Here is a 14,965-nt window from a genome sequence, read left to right as displayed (position 1 = left end):
GTTAGCCGGAGCGAGAACGCTCTGCTAACTGATATGGCCGTAATGTTTACAAACAATCAATGGACACAATCTGAGTATTAGCTTAGTCTAGTTAGCCGGAGCGAGAACGCTCTGCTAACTATGATAGCCGTGTAAGGAATCAATGGACACAATGTCAACGTCGATCTAGTATAACTAGCATCTCCCAAGTTAGCTTGAGCGGGAACACTCTGCTCACTGTGAATGGCGGACCGACAGCGTAACTCTACGCTCACGTTAGCACGCCACTCGATTAGCTAGAGCGGAAGCGCTCTGCAAACCGAGGAAAAAAACGAACAATGGTTATAGACAAACAATGTTAGTCGATTTCACCGATTGCTGTCTTCGCGATTTGGGTGGCCCCTATCAGACTGAGTCCGGGGCTCGATGGTCCGCATGGCGAAAACGCCGTTCCCTCCTAAGAGGGACAGCTTGTCGCAGCCTTTGGAGGGCGAAAATCCGCAACTCCGACCATTGGTCACAAGGCTACCGCGACAAACTCTAATATGTCTTGATCGTAGACAAATATATATATGTTTTTTCTACTACCATGGTAGTTAACCTGCGTAGCGAGAAGATGAAAAAGGACTGAACTCAGGATGACACCGGAACTTATAGACGACGGGGGTCATCCGAGGTCACAGGTGACTTTGTTGGTATAAATATTCGACCTGCGCATGCGCGAGACGGAAGATATCCAGTGTTAAGCACTGCCTCTGGCGGTCAGTAAGGATGAAATAGAAACCTAGTGTGCTTAAATAATGGAACTGGAACAAGATTTAACATAAGATCAGGGACAGAGTCGGCAATAGACCTTACTTTAGTATTTGATTCATTAGCAGGAGTTAGCTCCTGGGAGGAAATAAGAGGCACAACTGTAGGAAGTGACCATTATCCAATCATTTTTTATATAAAATTATATTATTACTACATACTCAAAGTACTTTACCTCGATTTTCATCACCTAGGTGACCTAATTCTGCCAAATCACCTCATTCATCACCACCTAATGTACTCATTTTAATCCCAATGTCAGTTTTACCTCCTGTTGCACTTCTTACTATTACTGCCTCACTTACCTCACCTCCACCTTACTCAATTTACTCATGGTACTTTTTTCAAACATTTACTAAATAATTTAAGTGAAGGTGTACAGATAATAATTAAAACGTCCATTCTGCAGCTGCACTATACACCTTACCAACTAGCCACCCCACATCTCCCCCCAATTTCCCAGCCATTTTACTATAATGTATAGGTTGAATGTAGTGATACCGTCATCATTGAGAGACTCCACTGACATAGCTCTGGTCCTGAAGCTGAGGGAGTCTGTAGACTGGGAAAGGATCCTGCGCAGCCCGAGGGGAGAGTCGTCATTCAAGGTCCTACAATACACACACACACACACAGAGACACACACACGCACACACACACGCACGTATATGTTTGATTGACTGGTGGTATATTTTGATACTGAAGTTTGCAGAAAGTATTTGAGACCGCACATGTGACAAGAAGTTCTCTCTGATCCTGAAAGAGTGGAAAAGGTGCCAAGGGGTGCCAGGTGTTCAGTACATCGCAAGTGAATAGGTCTTTTTAACAGAAGACATTTTGACTTGTCACACTGGGAAAACTACAGCATTCAAATATTCAAATTAATGATGGCTCAATTCTATTTAGCTGCTTTGATTTCAGGTCCCTGGTATTTTGCATGCTTGTTTACTGTCACTTCCATTGAAACACTTGAATTGAACATGAACCATGTTAGTGTTATCAGTATCACCTGTGCTTTTCCTGCTATGACAAGTCCAAATGTCTGCTGTGAGTAAGGCCAATTGGAACATGCCAAAATCCAAGATGGCGACAGCCAACCGAATTTAAGGCTTCAAAACCGCAGTCCACAAACCAATGGGTGACTTCACGACATCCACATCTTATTTACAGTCTATGGCTGAAACAAAGTCTAGCGTCACTAATTGGGTTCAAGAATTATCTTGTAATTAATTTCCCTACATTTAAAAGTCTGTCACCTGTACAATACAAACATGTAATTGTTCAACAAAGTGCACTGCTCAAATGCTGAGAGGGGTCTACAGACTGCCTTTATATTGGAACATTTCTATTGGGGCTGACCACAAGAATGTGTAGGAATCATGAATACACAGATATGAATATCCAGCTTACTTGTTTCATGCAAACATAATATAATCCAAACCAGGATAAGCCTCACAGGTATAATATACTGATGAACAATGATCTACTGTAAATCCTACAATGAAAATGAAACTAAAGATGTACCGAGCCAATTCACAGGATCAAGATCCAATATTATTGTGCTTGTGCATACGTGCTACAGTGGGGTGAGGCTGGACCATATCATTGGGTAGCTGCCTGTGCCTTAGTGTGTGCCTTACATTATGTTGTAGCTGTTGACCAATGAAAGTGAGGCTCACCCTGCAATGTTGTTGGTGGAGACACTCTTGGACAGGGATAGGCTGGAGCGTCCACGGCGGGATCCCAACAAGGACTGTCGGAAGCTGTCTGAAGGGTAGCTGGCTGAACTTGGACGCTCGCGCATTCCTGGAGCTGTGGAGTAAAAACAGTTGCAGGTAGGGAGAACAACACAAGGGAGAGTGACAAGCAAACGGGAGTAGGGCAGAAGGAGGAGAAAAAATAGGAATTGCTGAATGAGAACTATTTCAGGTAGGTAAAGGAGACTGAATATATGTGTGTATAAGAAAAGCTCTCACTTTTTGTGCGCAGCGTGACATTCTGTACAGCTGAGTTATTCCGCATTAGGGCCATCTTCTGCTGCTGTATTAACAAAGGACACAAATCTGTATGTTACATGTACAATAACATTCCATATAAAGTATGCATAAATATGTTTGTGTGTCTCACTAGAAGAAGTCTCGTTCTGAAATCCTACATTGCATCAACATTGTCAGCTAAATATTTAGCCATTGCATTGAAAATCATTTAGACACTAAGCTACAGTTTCTGTTTTCAAATACAAGAAACTCTGACAACACCAGCACTACTCTCTCCAACTCTCAATCACATTTCGTCAATTTGTTTAGGATCCACAATTAACTGGAGGAAATGTTATGAACAGATCTGCTGGCCTGTCCCCCTTCAGTGGTCTTACAAACAATCTATCAGCTTTATCTCCTAATTCAAACTGTACCTGATTTAATGTACACATGAGGTTTCCGACCTGAGAATGTGATAGTACTCAGACTTCAACATTTAAGCCTGGCGGTCTTAGCTGCTGACTGGTGTAAAACAATGTGTGCCAGCATTTCAACCTTGAAAAATGTCAAGACTCTATAAATATGTGTGTAAATAATAGAAGAGAGAAGAAACCCTAATCAATAATAGAGTTCTGATGATTTGTGGTGTAGCCTGTCTTACCCTCTGTTTCATTTTGGCGCAGTTTGGCAAAGTGTCTCGACAGCGGTTGTGGATAGTAACATTGCATGCTGGAAAAAATAGAGACATTAAGAGGACAAACATCTTATACCTCCTCTCTCGTAAACATATTTTCTTCCACATTACGGTCGCAGTTTGATAAAGTAAAGTTGTAAATTAAACTAAACTAAACAACGCTACAAAACTACCTGGTTAGCTTCAGTAAAAGACCTCAGGGCTCAGGGTTTGGCTTAAAATTACTGCAAAATAGAAACAAAACCAAACAAAAATGCTTAGTTATGTTCATGCAACCAAACTACTTGGTTCAAACAGGACACAGCCAGCATCTCTTGGGTAAAAGTCCTTTGTTTTTTTTACCCATCCACCAGCCCAACCTCCTCCCTATGCAGATTCCCACAGACCAACGCAGTTTTGTTATTTGGGAATGTAAGTCATAGATACCTTCACAGTCTTACTAAGGTAAGAAGTGACTGCACTTTTATTGTAGGGTCACCCACCTCTCACTGTGTATGTGCACTGACTATATACTTACTAGGGCAGCTGAGCGCCTCCTTGGCAGTAATACTCTTGTTGCATGCTGAACAGAGTGTGGTTCCTGACACTGTCAATGACACGAAGAGGTGACCATTGCTGTAACGTGCCTCCCGCTCCCTTGCCGCCTTCTCTCGCTCCCTCATGCGCTCTCTCTCTTTATTCTGAAAAAGAAACAGAGACTCAATGTGAAAAAGACTTCCTGTATATTTGTTAAGAGACCTCTAACCTCTGTCAGCATCAAGTTTTTACATGTGTCTAGACTGATGGATGGAGAAAAGAGGAGGTTGTTATAAAAACAGCATTACTGCTACACTGTGGCTCTGTCACACTACCCTGGGGTCAGGGCAAATTACAGCCACAGTTGTAACATCATGAGCAACTGAGCTTTGTTGACATTCACTGGAGGGCTGTTAAGCATAGTTACAGGTACAGAGATATTAAGTCACAGGAGAGCATGTCAAGCACACAGACAGGAACTGAAAGGTCAGAGACAGAAGCTGTCTGCACACTCAAAATTCACCACTGTCAGCCTTGCTGCCCGCCTTGAAGCTATCCTTAAACATGAAATAAGGACTTTTGGGAAAATTGTAGTTCTGCTTTTCGTTCCTGTTTAGTAAACTGTTGGTCAATGACCAACCTCTCTGCTTAGCAATTAGGTACACTTTGTTTTACTGTGCTTCAGAGCAGTGGCTCCCAACCTGGGGTCCGGGCCCCGCTCAGGGGGTTCACAAAGTTTTTAATAAGATCTGTTCTGTATGAACCCCAGGGCTCCCTACAATGAAGTCAGGGGTTACACATACACATTTTCCTGTCTTTATTTGTTTTGTCTATTTGTGCCTCTCAGAAAAGAAGCTCTAATGGTGATTACATGAACATTGTAAAAGCAGAAGTCAGAGTGGACAAATAACAGAAAACATTTCCACATCCTGGCTTTGAATGGCCTCTAAATTTTGATGGAACAAAGACATGGAGCAAAAAGTAAAACATTTAGCACTTCTACTTTACCAAATCCAACAACATCCATTGAGGGCCCTTTCACACCTATCTTGTTTGGTTTGGGCTTACTGACTTTTCAGTGAGTGCTGACAGTAAGTGCTGAACAAAAGATTTGTGAAACCTCCCTGGGACCATGATCCAAAGCTAACAGTGGAACCTTGGTCCCAAGAAAATAGGCGGTCTCCGTCCGGATAAAACTAAACCATGGATCTTTTCTTTTCTAGTGTGAAAGCATTTTTTGGATGGGCTTCTACTTAAAAGGTCTCAGGTTCACACTTGACGAAGCACGCAAAACCGAGCTAAACTGACACCAGGTCCTATCCTCCCGGAACGTCATCTTTTTCATCCACTATGAACACATCACCAAGCCGGAAGACATCCAGCTTTTTACAGACGCAGCACCCTCCATCAGCTTCGGCGGCCTCTACAGCGACAATTGGTTCATGGCCGCTTGAATTCTCATCTCTCACACCTTCTTCCACGATCTACGAAATGTATCCCATAGTCATAGCAGCTATTCTTTTGGGGCATGAATGGTCCAAAAAAGACCATTGCCATCTACTCAGAAAATAGTGCAGATGGCAATGTCAAACACTCATCGTACCTCACTGGACAGAACCACTTCAAAGCTTTCGCGCCTCCTATAGCCTTCCATTCCAGTCACTCGACATCCTTACCCTCACGAACTTCAGTCATTCGTCCATTTCCCTCCTTAAGGTCAAGCCCTCCAGCATACGGGTTTACATAAGCAGAAGTTACTTCTACACAAAACTGTCCTCAGGGGCTCCGTGAGCTTCTACCCACTCGAACGTTGCCGTGCTACTCGAAGGTTTCCATAAAGCTTCGCGGACAAAGTATTAAAGTCCACATTCTTGCCTGCTTCTTTCGCTGCTCCGAGTTCACCGCTTCGAACTCCAACCACCATCCGTCGCGACACGCCACCGCATCACATCCATCCTCCCGACACAGTCGTCTATCACCTCAAATGCCGCAAGACCAACCAATACGGTCCATTTGCGTCCATCTGCGACTACTTAAGCTCCTCCAAGCGAACTCCCCCTCAAGATCCCCTGTTCGTCACAGGCTAAGGGGCCGCACGGTCTCAGGTTCACCACCACTTTCGCCATATCTCAGCCCGATCCAGAATACCCCCCGAGTTTAATCGGTGCCGCCTCCACCACTTTAAGTCAAGGAATTTCCAACCACATCCTCAAGATACTTGGTCGTTGGTCTTCTCCGTGTACCTCATACATTAGTTCCAACCTGAATGACACCAGAAACGCCCATCGGCATCTGTCTTTATGAAGCTATCTTCGGGGACTCTGCACCACCAGAGCATCCGAAGAGACGGCCCCCACCCTACAGTCTCCATTCCCCCCGTTCCCGCCAGCCGCCGGACATCAACGGTCCCCCATCGATCGCCTAACCTCCTTTCTACAACCCTCCTCGTTTTTTCTTCCTTACATCCCTTCATTCCTACCCTACATCCCTCTACCTCAACCCCTCCATTGCTTCATCCCTACCCTACATCCCTTCATCTCTTCATCCCTACCCTACATTGACTCCTACCCCTACCCTACACCCCTCTACCCCTACATCCATTCATCCCTCGACCCCTTCCGCTTCTTAAATCTAACAATCATTCCATTATGCGATAAGCCTCTCGAAACTCATATTGTTATTGGCGTGGTCCTTGTTAGTGAATATGTATTAGAGCCCTGTGGTCCCCAGTCAAATCCACCCATTTGCAGCCTATGCATTTTAAATAGATAGAATAGAACAGGCTCCGATACAGACACACTGTTTCCATTTTACACAATATGAAGTTTAACTAAATTTCCTAAAATAATGATAATCTGTTTTGTTTTTTTCTTCAGATGACATTTATTACATAACTAATAATGTTTTGAGAAGAAATCAATGAACATCTTGCTTGTTTCTTACACTTATTTTTTCTTGCGGTAGTTATAGTAGTTTATTTTGTTCATTCAGTAGGTATTTCCTTGTATGTTAAATATGTTGGATGAGGGCTAAACGGTGGAAGTGCCAAAGAATTATTTGTGAATGTTGACAAAACTTTTTCAACTTCGGTGTATTCATGAGCTTTAAGTTGTAATGTGGAAATAACATGACTTTAAAGAAGATGTGTTGGATTTTACTGCTTAAACAACACATTAGCTGTTTTTGAGTTGTTTTCAGACATGAATTTTCCCAATTGGGAACTTGTTTTTTCTATTTTTCCAAAACTACATGATTGCCGCACAAATGCCCTATCTTGCACTGTCAATGAATGTGAAACAGACAATCCAAGCCGAAAATAAAACCTTCTTTGTAGAGGTAATTAACTGTATGTTGACCAATCTTTAAAATGTGTTTTCTCATTGAAATGCGATTGTGACTGTGTTGTATGTGGGTTTTGGCAGACAGCTGCTGTCTCTTTTATGGACCAGAATCCATGAACAACTCTAATTAATACCCATATACTTTGGTTTTCAATGTTCTAAAAATTCTAGTTATAGTACTTTTTTATTGTGTGTTTGACTAATTATATATAATCAAATGTATTACTGTTGTTATTGCACACAGGTGTGTGCTATATGGGTGCATTCGCCATTTGTGTTAGGTGTTCCACTTTGAGGAACTCTGTAGCAGTGAGGATGGAGTAACCCAGATTGATTCCTAAGGGGCAGCATAGCACCCTGGGTAATTTAAGTTTAGCCTTCCTGACCGACATATTACTGACAATGCCATACACAAAGAACTGACACTACAGCAATAAATACACACACATAAACATTGTGTATGAAATTAATGATTAATGGATGAAAGAATAATGATTATGATGAATTAAAATGGCCATGTGGTCATGAGAATTTTGAAAAATTAAGTCTTGTATACTACTAATATATAATAATACCTTCAAAACAGGATTTAGATGTACTCAAAAAGCAATGTTATTTTCTGATACCCTGTGTTGATGAAGATGAAAAACTTCTAAATATGTTCTATAATTAAAATTATACATTCGAGGTATATTTAGCCTTGGCTAAGTACATAAATTAAATCAATGTAGTGCTATAATTCATTGCACTGACAAAGCCTAAAACTCAGAAAACTGATAATCCCCACCTCCCTCCATAACTTGGCCATTATAAAGGGAAAAAAGTACTTATTTTGAAGTATTTTCATGGATACAGCATAGAACAATATATAACTGTACAATTAACCTAAATAGGGTCCTTAACTGTCTGCAGCCAGTTGATGTAAACCTTCCAATTTTGTTGACATTTTGAACTGATTATATTATTTTTCGGGGTTATATAATTTTAGGAGCTTGTTTTACAATAAAACGTATATAGGCTACTATTATTATTATTATTAATATTATTATTGTTGTTATCATAATCATCATCATTCATGTTATTATTGTTATTTATTTCACCATCATACATATTTAATCATATAGGTTGCCATCTAATGAGAGCTCTGAGCCTGCATTTCTTGAGCCAGTGATGGGATGTTAGGTGTGATTTTGGTAATAGCCAAACATAAGTCATTGTTAGGGAATTGCTGAGAAGAGTGACAGTGAGTGTAGTGAATGGCAAGATGAATCTAGTACATAGACTGCATATATGATGTGGATGTAGTCACTGTGATGTCATCCATTGGTTTGTGGACTAGTTTTGAAGCCTTTGATTTCAGCATTTTGGCCGTTGCCATCTTGGCTTTTTGCAACCAAAGTGACACGAGAGGTTGGAGCTAAGTGCAACCTAACGCTGAATAAAACATTTAGACAACCAAAAATGTTGCAATTATACACAAGCCAAACCTGCATATAATCTCTTTTAGAGAGAACTTGATTTGATATCCATGAGCTCATCCTCAGCTTGGAGGTACTTCCCTTCCTCCTTCACCTGTTTATTCTTTCTGTACTCCCAAGTCAACCACAGGATGTACTGTATGTCTTCTCCTGGTATAACGTGTTAATGATGAACTCATCTGTCATTTCAATAGTTTATGAATATGAAGGGTTGAGAACGTCCTTATCTGATTGGGAAGTTCAAGGAAACACACTGTGACAGCCAGCGTACCTTGGTATCTGTCTGGGGGGTCTAGTGTGCCTTGGTCTCGAGCAGCTACCCAAAGATTTGTTTGTTGGCTGGGCGAGCTTTTCTATTACCACAGTCTGTAAGGTTTCATTCAGTTTATGAGAGAGATGCTTGTATCGTGCAGTGAAACACTGCAGTAGGGCACCTTCCACTTCAAATGGCTATTGAAGCCCTACTTTTTCACTATCAATAAGGCATCCATCTGTGCAGCAACTACATTGGTGTGGGAAGATTATACTTGACAAAGAATGTATCAACTACTTAGAAAATACCATATCTTTGTGTGGTAATTATGAGATTGGCAGACATAAGAATGTCTTGTTTGAGCTCAATGTACTGTGCATACTGTACATATTGTTGGGATCTGACTATATGGCTTGCCAGCCGTGGGCCAGTTCCAGATGGACAAGTCGCCGTCACCCAGGAACATAGACAACCGATGCCAATGCCCCTCCCAGAGCCTGCTCCTGACTCTAGTCCACCCAGTCCGCCTGCATGCTTACAACCGCCAAAATCTGCCACCCAAAACCATGTCCCAAACCAGAAGTCTTCCCTTTGTTCGCTGAAAAACGCTCAGAACAAAGACGCACGACACTCTGACCTCTCCCTTGCAGTCAACCAGCCTGCAACAGAACAGGGGACACCCTGGGTACCCCAGAACAATTGGCCCCCAATTTCACAACCTTGCGCGGTGAATAATAGTAGTGCAGATTTGACCGCCCAGCAAGCACGAGATCCAGCCCTTCCAACCATTCGACAGCCGGAGTTGAAACCCACGCGAAAAGGGTCCCGACAACTACCGCTGCTCGAATCGGAAGAGCTGCGAGCTCGCCATTATGTACAACCAAACTGTAAAATGAAAAAGGGTTTTTTGGTACACATCTCTAGGGGACAGGAACCGGTCCGTTGGGCCATCCCAGCAGACCCAGGGGGGTGATGGGTAAATCCAAATCTGGAGTTAGGTAGACCATGACACAACTATCACACTAACCTACCTAACCACCTTTCCGTTTTGTTTTGTTTGTTTCATTTCTCTGCTTTCATTTTGTTTTTCACATACTATGCTACAGTGCAGATGTTATCACAAGATCATGATGTAGCAATTGAGTGTATTAGAAATAATGCCTTGCTCACCTATGATTTGTGTATATGTTTAATGTAGTTAGTTAGTCATCTGCCCAGATGCCGCCTTAGTGTCTGCCCAGACATCTTGAGCCTCTATGAACTATGAACACTGACTGTTAAACCATCCCTCTCTTCCCACAACTACATGGACTGTTTAACCTTTTGTGCTCTCAGAACTACATGGACTGTATGACACCACATGGAAGCCCATGTCAGTCCTTGGTTTGCCCTAACGACCGTGGCAAGCACCTCGCTCTTCAGGCCAAAGGGGGGATGTTGGGATCTGACTATATGGCTTCGACATGTGCTGTGGAACAAAGAGAGTCAGGCCTTCCCTTTTGCAAGCAAAGGTTTCATCCTGATTGTAGTTTGAGCACCAAACCCCCAACTCTGAAGAAATTCACATTAGGGTGTGAGTTTCCTCCCCCCAAATGCAACACTGCTCTCATTGGACGAGAGCAGGGATGCCGAGGCGGGACCTCCGGTAAGGCGACCCTGCTCCCCCAAAAAACTATGCTTCCCTGAAGTTACCTGAAAGCAGCGCTGCAATCTAATTGGCCGAGGGCCAAGACACCCCAGGACCCCTGTGGTTCAGCCACTGTTCTACAAAACTACCTGCAACCCCCACCTCAATGCTTTTTCCATCGATCCCTCCGGGGTAGCAGGAGGTACACACATGCAACGTTGTTCTTCTTTTTAATCAAAACCTAGGTCTAACAGTTTATATTCGCTGGCCAAATTCATCAAACTGTCTATTTTATCTTTGTTCGTATCCACGAAGCGGACCCTTTTATTCCTGCGGAAGTGAAGAAGCAAGACTCCTTCAGAAAGAGAGAGAGAGAACTTCCACTCTCCACCAAGCACCTCGTCTGCTCTGGCCATAAGGACACGAAAATCCCTTACACAGACGACAGCGATTCTCTCCTACCGAGAGAACACCTCCCACAGCCCGCAGCCCGAGCCCACTGAAACTCAGAAGAACCCCCCTCAATCAACACGATTGCGTCGTACCGTAAGGCGAAATAGATTCTGCACAGAGTTAGAGAGAGTTCATTTGTGTTTATTTTATCTTGTTTGTGTGCTTAAAGTACTGTTCATTTTTATAACGTGGTATATGCTTTATGATCACCGACACTGGCGATCCCTGAAATTGCTGGTGTTGTGTAGAAGTTACCGTGTATTCCATGCTACTGTGATTCGTGTCGAGACAGCCGCAGTGAGGTCGGGGACTGCATCTCAGGTCAGAGGTCGGAACCGCGTCTGTGACAAAGAGCCCGGTTCTTGCTCCTCTGGCTGGGAGAACAGTTTACCGAACTCCAGCGCGGCGCGGAGGATCTTAATCTTTTGTTTTATTTCATTTTGTTTTGTTCCTTTCCCTTCTCTTTTACTAATCCACACACACACACACACACACACATATAGCTTTGAGCTAATGTAGCTACGTGCTAAACGGCTACCGGCACGTATAGACGCCGGGTCTTCTGTTGGCTATCTGCTATTTTGAGTCTCGCGCATGAGAGACGTCACCACGTCCCAACTACGTCATACGTCGCTGAGCTGTTCCCTCGCTCCTCCCCCTCTTTTCAATAGTCTGTTGATTTTAGATAATGCTCATAAATGTATAGTTGTTAGTTTAGATATTAGTTGACTAGATCATTAGTATTAGAACGTAATAAACTCTGTTATATTTTAAAGAGCAGCTGTCTGTGATTACTTTGTGCATGTATTGTGATAATAGCTGTATATGTGGTCTGTGCTCGAACTTAAACCTTCACTTTCACTCTGAATGTGTAATAGTACTCAGACTGTTGACATTGTGAGTGAACACTAATTATGAGACTTAGTTTATCGTTTGGTTATTGGTCCCTGTTCGCAGGGTGGTGCCCCGTTATTATTAATAATCATTAATAATTGTTACTGACATTAATAATTCTATTGATGCCAAGAATTTAGTTTCTTAGATGCTGATAACTCAAACACGCTCCTTTACGTTCCCAACATATTGCTGATAACCCGTGTGAGGCTATGTTATTCCCAACAATATTGTAGGAGTATTGCCTCCCCTGCCGCAGTGGTAGTTTCATCCAACTGGATGGTTTTGTGTCTCTGTGTTGTTGGGTACAGTCTTACATTTGTCAGCCATCTGAGGTCCACACCTTCCATTTCATTGCGAGCCTGTTTGGTCATCGTTTCCCAGATGTTGTGTGGCTTTCTGGCTTGCATAACTTATTATTTCCTTAGAAAGAGCACTGAAATGATGCAACAGTTGCCAACTTCTGGTTACTTCCAGTCCTTGCAAAACGGTTTCTTATGATCTGGGGCCTGATTGCCATCACAAGTTCCTGTTTTTGTAGGAAACCTACCATCTCAGGGTATTTAGTAGTCTGGTGTTTCATAAAGCCAAGATTGATATAGCTGTCCTGGTAAATCCACTTGTTCTTTTTGACACCTTCTCCCTGACGCTTAGCCATTGCTGCTTTGGCTATTTAGTTTTAACCACATACTTTTGTAATGCAGGACTAAGCTATGTAGCTAGCTTGCTACATTAAACAGAATGAAAGCTCAGTGAATATGGCTGTAATATCTACAACGTACCCCTTTTCTTGCAAGAAGTTCATATCTATATATTTTTTTCTAAATGGACAAAGATATAAACTTACAAAAAATAACATTTGTCCTTTTCTTCGCTGAAATTTTTTTTTTTCTTTCGCCCCTTCTATTCAAGAGGTCCTTGCGAACCCCTGTGAAGCTTTTATAGCAATAGTTTGTTGATATTATCTACTATGTATATCCATCTTAAAGCAGAAGCTCAATACAGTCTTGGACCTACAGGCAAGGCTCATTAGGAATAGTTAAGCAGTGGATTTTGTCTTTTTATTTATTTATTAAGCTCAGACAACAAATTATATCATAGTCCAACATTAATTTCAGCTACAGTTCATTTGTTTATTTTCAGATTACACATATTAGTAGAGGGAGAGAGAGAAGGACCGGGTGCAGCAGGTGGAGGGTGGAGATGGTGTGCAGCTGGTGGCTGTAAATTGGGGGACCTTGGTAAATCAAGCACATCACATGATCAGTTTTTTAGTTTTTTCATGTGTGTGACCATCTCTAATGCACAGCTTTCAAATGTGAATGCACATCTGTACTTTTAAAACTAGTGCCACAGTAAATCCAGCACTGACTACTTTTTTATATATTTATTTATACACATTTTTGAGGCCTGCAACATTCTCAAAGAAAGCAGTAATATTACAACACACACCCACGGCCATTTCTATGGCAACAGTTGCTATAGTCAAATATCCAGTGAGAAACCACACTGTGTACAAGCAAACATACATACACACCACCACCTACATTCACAAATACATAGAGACTTATCCTGTATATCTAGAGAAGAAATGCAGTGATATCAGGGCCCGTGGCCTGAGAGGCCTGTGCTCCTGTCGTAGAGAGCAGGCCCTGTGTCAAATTGAGGAACTGTATTATGACTGTGAGTGCAAAAACAGGAAATGACACTGATATAGACAGAAGGGGGAAGTGACAAAGACAGGAAAATAGAAAGTCTACAAAGTACCATTTAGTAGTAATCTCTAATTATCTGTCCTATTTAAACACTGTGTGGTTGGCGGGACCGAAAGAGAATCTGATGGTAATGTCTTTAATGTTACACTGAATGATGAACATAATGCCAACTCACCCGCAGGTTGATCTCCCTTATCCTCTCTTGTCGCAGCTTCGACAGATTGGCAACTCTGGACATTGTGACAATCTGAAAATAAAATATCCAATATAAGCGTTCGTATACTTCTCTGGATCCCTCAGATTCCCACCAAAGAGGGGAAGAAAGCTCAAAAAAATCTTCCCTCACTGGCCAACTGCAATGTGCTTCTGCTTCTAGTGAAGTGACTGTTCCTGTGAGAAATCTGACTTCTGAATCATCACCGCCCCCTCACACACATGCACACAGTATTCTGCTGTGTGTGAATGCCTGGTATAGATGATTATCTGCTCTTTACTACATCCCAATATGAAACCATTTACAAAATGCTAATATTTTATAGCAGCATTTCATACTGAGAAAAGAAAAGTTTAAGTTAATACACATTTAACAAGACGAAAGCTCAAATTGCAACACAATCATCCAAAAGTATTTAGCTCCTTTTTTGTAAGGTTATTTACAAACATGTGAGACCTGAAAGGTGAGTGGTCTGTTGTTCAGTCGTTACTATTGAGGGGATTGATTGCAGTTTTTAACAACTGGTAACAGGCACACGTTTAAATCATGAGAGACTTAATTGCTTCTCCTCTCTTTGTTCACATAGCCGACGAGTTGTGCTTGTAGTGCATGTTAGTGCATTAGCTCTCCACTGCACTGTTAGCGCTGTTAGCACCGTTAGCTATGAACCGCAGGCTCAACATTGACATGTGGGGAGCCACTGAGAAGCATTGATTAGGACCAGAAATAAGATTCAATGATTCAAAGATTCAAGGTCAATTTATTGTCATTATGCAACACAGGGTTGCACAACACAATGCAGTTGTAACCCATTTGCTACACAACAAACCAAAACAGTAGTGCATTCCCGTGCATTTTTTTAATTTGTTTAAGTAAACAGCAGCAATAAAACTACTCTCTGGGCAATATGGACCAAAAATCAACATTCAAAATTCAGCATCAGAGAAAAACTGTCCATCAACTTTGACTTTGTTTGGGCACCGAGCATCATTGATGTAAACAGAGCCCA

At 42.1% G+C, this 14,965-nt stretch overlaps 1 protein-coding gene across 1 annotated transcript in view; it reads right to left on the bottom strand.

The window, feature by feature from the left end:
- LOC116396590 (rho guanine nucleotide exchange factor 2-like) overlaps positions 1–14,131 on the bottom strand; it is a 48,316-nt gene extending 34,185 nt beyond the window's left edge. Inside the window, exons 1-6 of the mRNA XM_031871277.1 lie at positions 13,918–14,131; positions 3,983–4,145; positions 3,433–3,500; positions 2,769–2,832; positions 2,472–2,604; positions 1,294–1,403 (exon numbers count right to left, since the gene is read on the bottom strand). Of these exons, the coding sequence (XP_031727137.1) occupies positions 1,294–1,403; positions 2,472–2,604; positions 2,769–2,832; positions 3,433–3,500; positions 3,983–4,145; positions 13,918–13,980 (601 nt within the window). The 5' untranslated portion in view covers positions 13,981–14,131. The remainder of the gene's footprint in view (positions 1–1,293; positions 1,404–2,471; positions 2,605–2,768; positions 2,833–3,432; positions 3,501–3,982; positions 4,146–13,917) is intronic.
- Positions 14,132–14,965: the final 834 nt, after the last annotated feature.

Source organism: Anarrhichthys ocellatus, unplaced genomic scaffold (genome assembly GCF_004355925.1).
Source record: "Anarrhichthys ocellatus isolate YVR2014 unplaced genomic scaffold, GSC_Weel_1.0 scaffold57, whole genome shotgun sequence".
Lineage (NCBI taxonomy): Eukaryota > Metazoa > Chordata > Actinopteri > Perciformes > Anarhichadidae > Anarrhichthys > Anarrhichthys ocellatus.
Note: the sequence above shows the minus strand (reverse complement) of the source record. Positions and strands in the feature narration are given on the sequence as shown.